At 46.6% G+C, this 14519-nt stretch overlaps 1 protein-coding gene across 1 annotated transcript in view; it reads left to right on the plus strand.

Moving 5' to 3' along the window:
- Positions 1–1670: 1670 nt before the first annotated feature.
- The window catches only part of ARG2 (arginase 2), a 29879-nt gene continuing 17030 nt past the window's right edge, over positions 1671–14519 (plus strand). The window contains exons 1-2 of the mRNA XM_045810343.2: positions 1671–1857; positions 2752–2824. Of these exons, the coding sequence (XP_045666299.2) occupies positions 1747–1857; positions 2752–2824 (184 nt within the window). The 5' untranslated portion in view covers positions 1671–1746. The remainder of the gene's footprint in view (positions 1858–2751; positions 2825–14519) is intronic.

Here is a 14519-nt window from a genome sequence, read left to right on the forward strand (position 1 = left end):
CTGGTAATTCACCACTGGCCAAACTATAGGTAATGGAAAATCACCGAAATGACATGCAGGATTAATGTAGTACTTCAGAAAGTTCAATCTGGTGACCCATGATGGGTGCTCAAGAAACAGGTTTTGCAGTAGTCCAGGAGAGCCTGAATCAATTTGAGAAAATACAGTCAAGGAAAAAAAATCGGATGTGGTGATGGACAAGAAAAAGTTACCAAGATAATTCCAAGGATCTGAACAAGTGTGACAGTGTCAGTGTCTGAATCCCTGACCACACCCCTACTGCTCCCTGCAGCCCCCGACACTGGAGAGGTTGTTAAAATTTAGGTTGCTGGTGCTCCACTCCCAGAGTTACTAAGTCAGTAGATTTGGGGGTAGAGCCTAATAATTTCCATTTGACAAGTATGCAAAGGCTGATGCTGCTGGCGGCAGGCCCACACTTTTAGAACTATTGCCTTACAGTAGTAGTCTGCTTATTTTGCTAAAGCTTCAGACAGGTCTTTGTTAAACCAGCAGGGGGAGACAGGTATAAAATTTTTCCTCTAAAAATAAACTGCCTTATAATACTAAAGCTCCTTGGAGTTACCATGTTGCCATGGAGACTTCTGAGCTATTTTGGAGAACAGCATGTAAGTTGGCATCAGGTGAGATAATTTTCTGGTGTTTATGTAAAAATGTATTTTTGTAAGACTAATGTCCAAATTCCTGCAAGCCCGCTCTGGGTAATAACTTGGAATCTGCAGTCACACAGGAGTCACACAACTCTGTCACAAGCTCTATGACTTTGGGAAAGTTATCTTCTCTGATCTTGTTTCCTCCTCTTTAAAATAGTCCCCGATTTATAGAATTGTTAGAGGGCTAAATATTCTTGGAACTTTAGTTGGCTGTTATTATTAAAATATTATTAAAACACTAGTTACTTTCAGCTCTTCAGCATCCCCAAATTGTAGAAATAGTCCAGATTTGTTGCTAAGTTTGGTTTTTAATAACCAGCGCTCCCGTTATTCAGGTGAAGAATTGGAAACACCTGGAAGGTGATTGTTTTGTAAAATCCTAACCTCCCCATCCAGAATACCTAGGATAGGTGAGTTTTTATTAACATGCCCGGCCCAGAGAGCTCTATCTATATTTGACCTTCCTAGCCTTCAAAGCCCGAAGATCGGTAAGTGTGTTTTTTGGACCCAGAGTTGGGATGGAACAGAGCAGATGGATGCTGGCTTCATCTTGGCAGAGGACTCAAGCGGGGTCAGACCAGCCCACACCCAGCCCGAGCAGCCCCTTCCCTAGAGTTGGCATCTGCGGGGCATGCATTTGTGTGAAGAGAGTCGCGATCTGCGAGGTTGCAAGTTGTTCTCGTGTTCCGACGAATTCGCTAAACTTTGCGGGTGCCGGCCGCTTCCAGAGACGGGACACACCTGTCCGTGACCGTGCTGGTATTGGCGGGACACTGACACTAGCCTCGTGGCGTCAGCTGCAGGGGCTCCTCCCTGGAGAGAAAGCTCGGGCTGGGGCGGGGTGACGTCGGCGAAGGCGTGTCCAGTACGGGAGCAGTGGGCGGGGTCTGCGGGAAGGTGTGTCGGGGGCTGGTTGGGGGTGTGGGGGGCGGGACTGGGCGGCGGTGACGTCACAGGGTGGGGCGGGGCAGCTGGAGCCCTGTTAGGTGAAACGCGGCCCCCGCGACTGCGCTCACTTAAGGCGGCGAGCCGCACGGAGCAGCTTGTTTCTCAGCTCCATCCCGCGCTGTCAGTCATGTCCCTGAGCAGCAGCCTCTCGCGATTCCTCCGGACGCGAGTGCATTCTATCCTGAAGAAGTCCGTTCATTCGGTGGCTGTGATCGGAGCCCCATTCTCCCAGGGACAGGTGAGAACCGGGACCTGGCAGCGTGGGGTAGAACCTGGAGAAAGCGGGGGTGGGGTGAGGGACGGGGAGGCGAGAAGATGGGGAGAAACGGAGAGGAGGACTAGGTGGCGGGTTCCCACGATTGGGCATCGGGGGAGCACGTGGGGTTTCCCCTGGTAGAAGATGGGGAACGAAAAAGGAGATGGACGGGATCCTGCTTGCCCTGCGGGCAGGGGGCGGCGGGCTGGCGGGTCTCTGCGGCCTTTCTCCGGAGGAGCGAGAAAGTGGTGGGTCCCGCTTGGGGTGTTGGGGCAGGATTTCAGGGAGGGGCTAGAGGGGGAGAAACCGGTCAGAATACCCGGTGGAAAGTCGAGAGAGAAGAGGTTAAAGAGAGCGACCGAGGATTTAAGGCTTCAGGGTTCATTCTCATAAACCATTCATTGGCAGGGAAATTGGCGCTGCCGTCTCTAGCGGCGGGAGGACGGGAGGGGCTGTTTTGTTCTCTTCAATGGAAGAAACCTGCAGTCGTGGAGAGCTCCCTGCTGGAGAAGCCCAGGCTCAGGCCTCCGCCGGCCACACACACACACACACACACACACACACAGCCGAACACCAGATCTAGACCTGGCTCAGCCCCTTCCCCTGTCTTGGCCCCCCCGCTTATTCTTCCCACAGCCAGGGGCTTGGAGGTTGATTTGATTCCAGTAATTGTTTTTTGGTCCTTCCCTTGCAAGTGTTTGAAGTGAGCAGAACTCAGGTGAAAATAATAACAGGAAGGGCTGATGGTGTCACAGGTTTTCAGAGGGATCTGTTGGGAACTAAGTATAGAAGAGCACATTCCTGTATTTTTGTGAAATAAAGTGGTTTTATTTCTAACCCTCTTCCCTACATCTAACTGTGTAATTTATGTGACAGAAAAGAAAAGGAGTGGAGTATGGTCCTGCTGCCATAAGAGAAGCTGGCTTGATGAAAAGACTCTCCAATTTGGGTAAGTGGCTGGATTTTCGATGTCTGTGAGGGCTGGTATCGGACCCGTCCAGAGTCTCCTCTGCTATCCAGGGACTGCACAGTGTCTGCTTGAACTTGGGAAGCCTCTCGTCCTCCCTTGGATTCCATCTGCCTTTAAGATCTGGGAGTCTTCAGGCAAAGTCTCAGTCTTGTGGGCAGTAAAGAGAGTAACTGTGTGGAAGGCAAGAGGCAGAGTGAGGCGCGGCCCGAGCAAGCTGAGGGACTGCTGAACAACGCGAAGAATGCGAGTTGCCCCAGCTTTCACCGCTCAGTCAGCCTTTCCCTCTCAAGTTCTAGCTCTCTGAACTCAGGAGGTGCTTCTGATTCATCAGTCTAGCCGGTTTCCTCTCTTTATATCCTTGGTTTCCGCCCCAGGATGAATAGCTTTATATTACTGTAAGCAGAGCCTTGGATCAATGTTTCTCGAACTTCCCTGATTATGAAAATCACTTGGGTGGTCACTTGTTAGAAATACAGGTTCCTAGGCTCCTCCAAGGATATTGGCTCCGTACAAGCGCCCAGGTAATCTGCAGTCAAGTTGGTCTTGTAATGAGGCTAGTACTCTCAACCTACAGAACCTGACCCAAAGGTACATGCCATTTCATGGTAACAGAGAACCTTCTTTTGGTAAGAGGGCACCCAATTCCAGCTGTTATGATAGGAAGGTTCTTCCTTTTATCTAACCGGAATGTTTCTAGCTGCTGTTTAAGGCCATTTCCTCCATTCCTATTGGGACAATTCACAGATCTTCTCGGAAGCTGTAAGTGCAAAGGCACCGCAGCCGCGAGCTGAGCTGTAGGTGCTGCTGACAGCAGCGAATCGAGGGGAACTACAAACCCCGTCCCACTCTTGCTTTGAAACGTCCTCTGCTGATCCACTGGGTCCCTTCCAGGGGTGGATCATTTCCTTCTAAAACACAGGACGAACGAAGTCACCAAAGCCGCCTGAGGCTCTGGCTACCTCTAGATATGGCGTCTTTGGCTGGATACTCAAAACGCTTCTCTGTTAAACAATGACAGATTCTTAGTCGGTAGGGTCTCTTAATCCTTTTAATAACTCTCCAGGTTCACCACCAAAGATGAAAGAGAAATGAAGATTTAGTTTTAATGTGCCATCAGTTACCTAATGGGAAGAAGTTTCTATTCCTGCTTTAAAAGGCAGCGTTTTACACTGAAGACGACAATCTCTGGGAATCACTATTTTTTAAATACTGGATAAACCGGTGCAGCGTTTCTGATGAACTGGGCCTGGCCTTGCCTGAACTGTTCTACCTGCAGAGACTGACAAGAATCAATTTCAGCCTCTCACACAGGACGCGTTCATAATCCTCCGCTGAGGCTGCTGAATGAGGGGGAGGGGCGCCTCTGTGGCCGCTTCTCTTACTCAGGCTTTGTAGACCTTTCCTGTCCTAGCTCATGGTATTTTTTTTTTTTAAAGATTTTATTTATTTATGTGACAGAGAGACAGCCAGCGAGAGAGGGAACACAAGCAGGGGGAGTGGAAGAGGAAGAAGCAGGCTCCTAGCGGAGGAGCCTGATGTGGGGCTCGATCCCAGAACGCTGGGTTCACGCCCTGAGCCGAAGGCAGACGCTTAACTGCTGTGCCACCCAGGCGCCCCTAGCTCATGGTATTTTTCCACTCCAACCTGGAAAAGCCATTCTTCCTTAAATCCTACTCCCTCAAATACCTCCTCTGTAAACTTGCAACCTAAAGTGATGGGGAAACTGCAGTTTATTTTGGTCTTCCCTTTAATTTTTTCAGATATTTTTAGTCTTAAAATTTATATCCTTACCCTGTAGCTGACTGGTAGGCCAGTATCCCCAGCAGCCCAAAATAGAATCTCATTGCATATTAATAAGAGTGTGGCACTCAGCAGATTTGCAGCATGTGCTTTTGGCGAATCTCCAAAAATATGTGTTGGAGAAAAGTACCACGAGAAGTTTCAATTGCTCTATTGTGAAACAGTACTAAAGTACTAGAGCTTTCAAACAAGCAGCGTGGGTCAAATTTCAAGGCAGAGAAGACCCACGGAAAGGTAACTTTCACAAATCCCTTCGTTCCTTGCCTTCCCGTCTGATGTCACAGGCCGCTGGTGTTGCCATGGCATTGGTCAAACTTCCTGTTTTCTTGAATGAATGGATTTGACCTAGTGTCTGGGTTCGGTTTTCCCCTTTTTCCTGGGTTTCGTAGGGACGCACGGTTCCGCTGTCAGGTAACCCGTATGTGAGCATATGCGGAGGGCCTGGGAGGGAGGAAGAGGCCACTGCTCTGGCAAACCTCAGATTCAGTGCCTCTGCTCCCGGTTCTGGTGAGCGCTGGAAGCCAAGGTCATTGGCCCCCCTTTTCCTCAGAAGCTGAAGGAGTGTTCTGGGGGGAAAGACAGCTGTAAACGGAGGTGAACAGTTTGAGGCCTTTATCATTGTAATTAGGTAATTTGCCTCCGCTGTGGCCCCGAGAAGAGGGTTAGGGTTAGGAGGAGGCGCCGGTCCCTGAAACAAGTATTTCAATCGACTGCGGCTGGGACTGGGACGCCACGCGGGAGCTGCTCGGGTTCCTCTCGGCGAGGCTAGAGACCTTGGTTCTTCCGGTTCCATTTGGTGCTCCATCTGATGGCAGAACAGGAATCTCTTCGGTTGAGGCCCAGAGTCTGGTCTGCTCCAGGAAGCACCGACAGAGGGCCTGAGGTAGTTGAACAAGATGTGCGTCCGAGAGCTATTTGGTACCGGTTGATGTGCGAGTTCAAGGGTGTGTATTCGCTTTCAGCGGTAGGTAGAGCCTGTTAGCCTTCTTAGTCGTGGGCTCGGATGCTTGGGCCTGGCTTCCACCCTGCTTTCCCCTGAAAGTACCTCGAGCAAGCCCACATGTTTGTCAGCCTTTGTTTTGCTGGAACTCCCTATTGTACAACTGACCTATTTATTCTGGAAATACTGTTAGCAAAGACACCCCTCTCTTTTGAGTCTCTTGTTTCCATTGACTAGTCCTTCCCGGACTCCTTTCTGGGATCTTCCTCTTCTTCCCAACCCTTAAATGCTGACCCCAGTGTTTCTCCAAGTTTGCTCTAAGGAGCCTCCTCCGGCTCTCACAGATGTCGCAGACTCCACCTGTTCAAAACAAAATTCCTTATCTTCTTCGTCTAATCCGTTTCTCCTGCTGTCCTCCCGTTGTCGGTTTCCTGCTGTCACCCACTATCCAGTTACTCAAGTCAAACTCAAAAATGAAGACCATCGCAATTCTTCGCTCCTTCCCTTCCATCTGTTGATCACGAAGCCTCGTTGGTTTTTCCCCTCCTAAGTGATTAGAGTTCTCCACCATGATGGTGCTGCTGTAATTCCACCTCCTCGCACTTGACTGTAACTTTCCATTGGTATCTTTTGTCCCTTTCTTACCTTCCTTGGTTCACATTCTTCGCTGCCATCGGAGTGAGCTTTCTAAGACCGTTTCTCCTTTGCTTAGTCTTTCCATGGCTTCTTTTTACAAGCATCCATGCTTCTCAGTTTTGCCATTCGTATGCCATCTTTGCTAATTTGCAGTATTATTCACTTAGTATGAACCTTTAAAGCTAATTTAAAGAAATACATTTAAAACCTAGCCTGAACCTATAATCAATGAAATCTCAGGCTTGTACTAGATACATTTTTCTAATACACTTTTACTTAATACTTTCGTATTTTGGTATTTGTCCTTCGGCCACTAGGTTGAAGTGTAGAACACATGGCATCATTTGACCTTCATCTACCTCTTTAGACTTCTCTCCACCCACATTCTGCCTTATTTTCATTGCAGCGAGAGTTGTGGGCACTTGACCTGGGCTCCACCAATAGAAGCACGCATCCTAAACTTTGACTTGAAATTCAAGCAGGGGCAGCAAAGAATTCATTCTGTGATGGGCAGGGTGGTAACAGTGCCAGCAGTGGCTTCTGTCCAGGGTCATGGGGTCAGCCATGCCAGCTGCATGCGGTGCCTTTCCCTCGTAGTGGAGGTGATAGCAGCAATAGATCTTTCCTGGACCATCCTGCAGTGTGACTTTTGGAGCCATTAGCTGGTAGTGTGGCCTTTAACCCAGATATTGACCTTCTTAAAGATTCTGGGAGTTACCCAAATTGAAGGAATTGCTTTTCTGCTGTCATTGGCTAGACCAGGTTTCTGTTGCTTGCAGTTTAGAGATCCTGATGGACATCCAGTTTACAAATTCTGGTGAGAGAACAATTGCCATGTGGACTGGGATACTCCAAGTCCTCTCTTCTAGCCCCTCGATGATAAATTCTTGTCCTTTTGTTTGCTTTTTTCCCTAGTACTTAACCCCGTCTTCTCGTAAGTTAATATAACTCATTAGGCTACAGTTTCTTTGGCCTTTAGTTAATTTAGGACTAGATCTTAGTCTCTTTGGGTTTTAGCAGCTGCCTGTTCTCTTGGTGCTTTGATTTTCGAACCATCGCGTTCCTTAATGTGACTTCTGAAAACTGCCTCAAGTTTTAACTAAAGACCTTTTTAAGTTCTAGGCATGCCTGACTGTAGTAAACAGACCTTTAATGTATTACTGTGACTTAAATCATTTTCAATGTTCTAGAACTTAAGCATATATCTTAATAGGGTTACAAGACTGTATATATTTGTTAAAATTCATTAACTTAAGTAATATAAAGTATGCATCAAAGCTTTTTAAACATTTTCAGGTTTACTTTTCTAGGAGCAGCTTTCAGTCACTAAAACTATAACAAATTCTTTCACTAATTTCTATATTCAAAAAATTTGAGCACTGCTAAGGTTTGGGTACTGGGAATATAATAGTGGACAAAACAAAGCCTTGTTATCTTGGAGCTCTCATTCAAATGAAGGGTGGTTGGAAACAGACTTAAGTAAAACATACACTATGTCAGATGAGAATACTGCGGAATAAATGAAAGCAAGGGGTGAGGGATAGCAAGTATTGGGGATAGAGTAGGCATTGCATATGTAGTTGGGGAGGCCTGAGCAAGAAGGGGTCATGTGAGCAGACCTTTGGCAGGTGAGGAAAGGAACAAGGTGCGTATCTGGGAGCATTTCAGGCAGAAGGAACAGTAAGACCCAGAGACAGAAAGGTGCCTGGAATGTTCAGGGAGCAAGATGCCATTCCCGAGCTCTAGCCAGTGATTGCTACGTGGGAAGGGGAGGGACTTCAATTTTTCAAGAAAAACCAGAAATCTGGGTTTTTATGGGAGATTTAAGTTTTAATAAAAAAATACAATATATCCATACGATGGAATATTACCATAAGGAATGAATTTCTAATTCATGCTACAGCATGGATGAAACTTGAAAGCATTACATTAAGTGAAAGAAAGACACAAAAGGCTATATATTCAATGATTCCATTTATATGAAATGTCCCAAACAGGCAAATCCATAGGGACAGACAGTGGATTAGTTCAGGGACTGGTGGGGAGAAGGCAATGAGGAGTGGCTGGCAATGGGTGCTCGTTTCTTTTTGGAAGGGGATGGAGCTGTTCTGGAATTAGTAATTTGTTTAGTAATATGCCGTAGCAGAAGCCTACATCACGAATGGAGGTAAATATTTTTGGGATTTGGCAAATTTCAGTATAACCAATCTTTCCTTCTTAGAAAGGCAGCAAAGAATTTAACTTAAGCCTTTTGTTTCAAAGTTGTTTGATCCATTTACCGTGTTCTGGACATTGTGCTAGGCTCTTGCTACTGTGTCATTCTTAATTTGGTAAAAACAAATGACACCCATCAGGATGGCCAGTGTCAAAACAACAACAACAACAACAACAACAAACAAACAAACCCCAGGAAATAACAAGACTTGGTGAGGATGTGGAGATATTAGGACCCTTGTGCACTGTTGGTGGGAATGTAAAATGGTGTAGCTGCTGTCAAAAACAATATGGCAGTTCCTCAAAAAATGAAATATGGTTAACATATGATCCAGCAATTTCACCTTAGGCACATACCCAAAAGAATCAAAAGTAGGGGCTAGAAGAGATATTCATACACCCATGTTCGTAGCATTAAACACAATAACCAGAAGGTGGAAGCAAGTCAAGTGCCCATTGACGGACGGATAAAATGTGATAAACGTATGACAGAACATCAGCCTTAAAAAGGAAAGAAATTCTGACATATGCTGTAACGTGGGTGAACCTTGAGAACGTTATGCTGTGTGAAATAAGCTAGTCACAAAAAGACAAATACTGTATAATTCCACTTACGAGGTACCTGAAGTAATCAGAGTCAGAGGGATGGAAGGTAGAATGGTGGCTGCCAGGAGCTGGGGGAAGGGAGAGTGAAGAAATATTTTTTAATGGGTACAGAATTTGTTTTGCAAGATGAATTCTGGAGGTGGGTGGTGGTTATGGTTATACAATAATGTGAATGTGCTTAATACCACTTAAAAGTAGTTATTTTTATGTGTATTTTACCACAATATAAAGGAGAATTAAAGTAAATTAGAATACAGTGTGAATTAAGAACAAGGTCGTAGCTTGAGGTTGTAGCTTTTCGGAGGACATAAATTTTTTTTAAGCACATGGCATTGTCATTTTCAGCTTTTTAGCAATTGTTTTGCTCTATAAATCTGAGAATGAACAAACCAAAGAAGTATGTCCTGAAGACCGTGAGAAACTTTCCCAGGCCCCACGGTCAGTCACAGCAGTGAAGAATCTCCTTTCTTGCCCGGTACCCCCTGATCCCTGGATCGGTGCAGTCAGCCGCCTCCTCAGCTCTTGGGGCCGCCGGAGAAACTCCGAGTGGCACCGTTGTAAGTGTAGGGTCTCCTACTTCTTAAAGCCCTGTGTGTTGCTAGTATATTCTCTCTCACATTTCCCATGACGGCTGTTTCAAGTCTTTACCCATAATCCTCACGGCCTTGTCTTTCCGACTCAGGCATGAACTCCCTTAACAGCCCTTTTCCCTGTCATCCCCTCCAATTAGTTGTCTTGACCAAGATTCTTTTACACCCTCAGGATGAGGGATCCAGTCCTCCCTGTATAAGGCAGATAGGATTGCACGTGATAAAAGCACAAAAAAACTGCGGTTTAAGAGAAATCCTTTCAGGGGCACCTGGGTGGCTCAGATGGCTAAGCAGCATCTGCCTTCAGCTCAGGTCATGATCCTGGGGTCTTGGGATTGAGCCCCACATCGGGCTCCCTGCTCAGCAGGGAGTTTGCTTCTGCTTCTCCCTCTCCCCTGCTCCTGTGCCCGTGCCCTCCCTTGCTCTCCCACCCTGCTCTCTCAAATAAATAAATCTTAAAAAAAAAAATCATTTCACTCTCCAGTAAACAGCATCTGGAGAGAAGTCCAGAGCTGGTTTGGCCACTCTGTTTTTAAAGTTCAGACCTAGATTCTTATCTTGCTGTTCTACTAGCAAGGCCTCTATCTAATGTCCCAGATGCTGTGGCCTCCTGTCTGGCAGCAAGGGGCAAGAATGGACAGAAGCAGGTAAAGCGAGAGCTTGTGCTTTCCCTTAAGGAAAGTTTCCGAGAAGTTGTGCGACACTTCTGTTGGCCCCAGTGGGTCACATGGCCACACCCAGTTACAGGGGAAGGGGGAGAGTTTAATCTCAATTCTAAGAGGTCGTGTTCCCAGCTGAAGTTCCGCTGTCTCTGCGGAAGAAGTGAAGAACAGATCTTGGACAAGGAACAAGCGGTCCCACCGCCTCCCTGTGCTCTAGAGCCTCTCTCTCCTGCCTTCTGAGTGTTCTTGTTCTAGCAATTATCCCTTCCTTCCCCTCGTTTCCCAACTTCTGACCCATCCCTTCAGTAACTAATTGCAGATCTCACGGTCCTGCTATCCTCCCTCGTCTTTAAGTAGCCTTCCAGCTGTAGTCCAGTCGCTTCCCTTCAGAGCCACCATCCTGGCTTCTCCACGGCTCTTGCGCACTTTAACTTGCTATAATCTGACGTCCTGGGCCAACTCCGCCATGAAACTGGTTTTGCTGTGTCCTTGGACCTCCTTCTGCCTCACAGGGTAGGCACTGCAGCATTCACCTTACTCCTCACTGCCAGCCACTCTTTCCTTGTTGAAACAGACCCCACCTTCTTCTGGGTTTAGCTCTTCATTTTTTTTTTTTTAAAGATTTTATTTATTTATTTGACAGAGGGAGAGACAGCCAGTGAGAGAGGGAACACAAGCAGGGGGAGTGGGAGAGGGAGAAGCAGGCTCCCAGGAAGAAGCAGGCTCTTCAGGTTCCTTTGCTAGATCTTCAGCTACCCGCCCTTTACCTGCTGGTGTTCCTCCGGGTTCTGCCCTTGATCCTCTTGCTTTAATGTTTCCTCAGCTGGCATTTTGTCCATTCCCTGGCTTTCCTGTCACCTGTATGCGGATCCAGAGCCTTATCTCCAACACTTGTTTCCTCTCTCAGCTCCAAACCTGGAGCCCAGTTGGCTTCTGTGTATCTTTTTTACTTTATTATGGAAGTGTTCAAACAGAACAAAAGAAGATACGGTGACCTAGTGAATTTATTGTATCTGTTACCCAGTGTCAATCGTCAATACGTGGCAATCATCCTACTCTACGCCTTTTTTTAAAAGATTTATTTATTTTAGAGATAGAGCACATGAGCAGGGGGGAGGGGCAGGGGGAGAGGGAGAGAAGCAGACTCCCAGCTGAGTGCAGACCCCGCCCCCCACGCACAGCTCCTTCTCATGACTGTGAGATCGTGACCTGAGCCGAAATCAAGAGGGGGATGCTTCCCTAAAGAGCCACCCAGGTGCCCCTGCTCCATGCCTTTTGAAGCAAATCACAGACTTTCTGTTGTTTCATCTGCAGATATTTCATTAGATATCTTCAAAATATAAAAATTCTTTAAAATTTGGGGTGCGTCTGACTCTTGGTCTCAGCTCAGGTCTTGATCTTAGGGTCATGGGTTTGAGCCCGTGTTGGGCATGGAGCCTACTTAAATCTTAAAGAATTCTTTTTTTTTAATGAAAAAAAATTTTTTTTCCAACGACAATACCATTATCACGCCAAAAGAAAATGCCCAGTGTTGGGGAAGTATAATAATTAAAAAAAAATTTCTCAACCGAGAAAACCTTTCTACAAAGGTAGTAGAGAAACAGTTTACTGAATCAACATTAAATCAGGCGATCTAAGAGATCGCGAAGATAAAGAAGTCTAGCCTGTTTATGTAGCCACGCAGGTGCAGCCCATTACGTGTGTTCGAGGAGTTGAACAGTACCTTTTGTCAGATGGAGCTCATCCTAACTTGATCACAGAAATTTGAACAATCACCAGAGGGGAAACAAACTTCTCCCATTCTAAGGCAGGAGGTAGTTTTGCAAATTGGAGCAGGCTGCCCATCTCCTGTGTCGACAGAAGTTAGTCTCTTAATCTCCAGTCCTTGGGGAAACATTCCTGGGTTGGGAGATTATCGAGAGGCTTGTTACATTTACATGCATTTGCAAAGGACAGAGAAGGAAATTCTCAGAAGGGAGCAAGTCTTTTCCCTCTTAAACAGGGAAAATTCAGCCTATTTTGTCTTTGTCCTTACACCGGTTAATGTTGACATTGTTCAACTGACTTGTCTTTGCACTTATTTTTTTAGTTTGTTTGATTCAGGATCCAAATAAGTTCTCTATTGATTGGTATCTCTTACATCCTGGATAGGTTCCTCGTTCCGTTTTTGGTTTTTTCTTTCATGCTGTGTATTTGTGAAGGAAACTAGGTCATTTATCAGTATAATCTGTTTGAATTTTGCAGGTTGCATCTCCACGGTGTCCTGTGTGTGTTTTTTTTTTGTTAAGATTTTATTTATTTGAGAGAGAGTGCGCGAGTTCTCACTCTTGCAGAGTGGGGAAGGGGCAGAGGGAGAAGGGGAGCCGACTCCCTGGTGAGCTTGGAGCCCCAATTCAGAGCTCAATCCCAGGATCCCTGATCATGACCTGAGCTGAAGACGGATGCTTAACTGACTGAACCACCCACACACCCTATGTTTTGTCTTCTGTATCTCCTGTAAACTGCTACTTGGATCTTAATCCTTAAAGGGTCAGATTCAGGATCTTTTTTTCTTCTTGCGGTTCTGCTGCAAAGGTGGTGGCTGTCTACACTTCCATCAGAAGCGATGCTATTCGTCATTGAACATAGCCTAGAATTGATCCATTTACTGGTTTCCCTGTGTGTGTGTGTGTGTGTGTGTGTGTGTGTAAGATTTTATTTATTAGAGGAGAGAGATTGAGAGCGTGAGTGGGGGGAGGAGCAGAAGGAGAGGGAGAAGCAGACTCCCTGCTGAGCTTCGAGCCCCAGTTCAGGGCTCAGTCCAAGGACCCTGAGAACATGACCTGAGCCGAAGACAGATGCTCAGCTGACTGAGCCACCCAGGCACCCCTCCACGTATTTTCAACAAGATAATCTCTAACACCTCAAGGCCATCTATCTAGAACTGAACTTCTCATCTTCTTCACTCCCTTCCCTTGGGTCTTTCTCAACTCTGGTAGCAAAGCCAGAAAGCTGGCGTGCGGGGCCCTTAATCTCCACACGCACTCTGAGTATTACCGGAATCTGTTGCTGCTTTCCTATGGCCTTATCTTTCCCGTCCCCTTGTGGAGCTTCTCTTCTCTGGGCCAATCCATTTCCCGCAGGCCCCCAGGACACGACCAGCAGTGCGGATTTGGATTTGATCGGTCACTTCCTGACGTGGAAACCTTAGTAGCTCCCTGCTTAGGATCTGGGCCCTGCCCCTCTCCCCACGGACTCTCTCCTTTTGTACGCCCCATGCCTGCTCCCGACCACCCATCCCTCTCCACAGTCCTCCCAGGAACCCGGGGCTCAGGGGAATTGAGAATTGTTCTGTATGGCTGAAGGTATTATGTGCCCCTTCTGCTTGTAAGCCTTTCCGCTTCACTTCCAAGATCCAGATACTGCCGCTTCCGGTAAGTCCTGGCTCTTCCTGGGTCGGAGTCAGCACCTTCCTCTGTTCTCACCAAGCTGTGCGCTCACTGAAAGCTGCAGCCCTACCTCCTCTCTGTATCCCCAGGACTTAGAGTGACAAGCACACAGTCAGCCCACGGTCTGCCTTTGCTGAAGGAGGAGAAGGCCAAGCACCCCGGCTTTGTCCTATAACTTCCCTCACAGGGCGACCTGTGCGATTTTTCCAGATCACTGTTTCCTTTCTCTCGAAATGATTTGCTCCTCAGAAGCCAGCGGATTTCCAGATTTCTGAGAATGTATGACTCAAAGTAGCAGTCATATGTCACTGTTTAACTCTTACCAGGTATTAGGCTACCAGTTGATGAATTTATTTAAGCTAAATGTAAAAGTAGGTGATAACAGCCAGTTGTTGCCCCCTTTTTGAGACCTGTTTGTTTCTGAATCAGGACCTGAGTTGCTAATGATAACTGCTTCAAGTTAGGCTGGCCTCTAGTTACTTTAGAGAGATGTTGCATTATTTCTTTTAATATCCAACATAGCACAATTCAGAGTCCTGGAACCTAAGGGGTTACTGTTGTCGGTTTAAATAATTTAATCTTTGAATAAAGTTTTTGTCCCTCCCTCTTAATGACTGAACTCTTGGTAGTGAGTGTGTACTAATATAACAGGTGGTAATGCTCAGATTGGGAGAAGACCAAATTTTCCTGGCTCCCTCCCCCAGACCACAAGGCCAAAACCACTGAAGAGGAAAAGAAGTAGAAAACTCCTTCCTGTATGACCCAAGAATTGAGTCACAGAAGGGTATGGCACTGTGG

The sequence above is a fragment of the Ursus americanus genome, chromosome 26 (assembly GCF_024610735.1).
Source record: "Ursus americanus isolate L20-20 chromosome 26, mUrsAme1.1.p, whole genome shotgun sequence".
In the NCBI taxonomy this organism is placed as follows: domain Eukaryota; kingdom Metazoa; phylum Chordata; class Mammalia; order Carnivora; family Ursidae; genus Ursus; species Ursus americanus.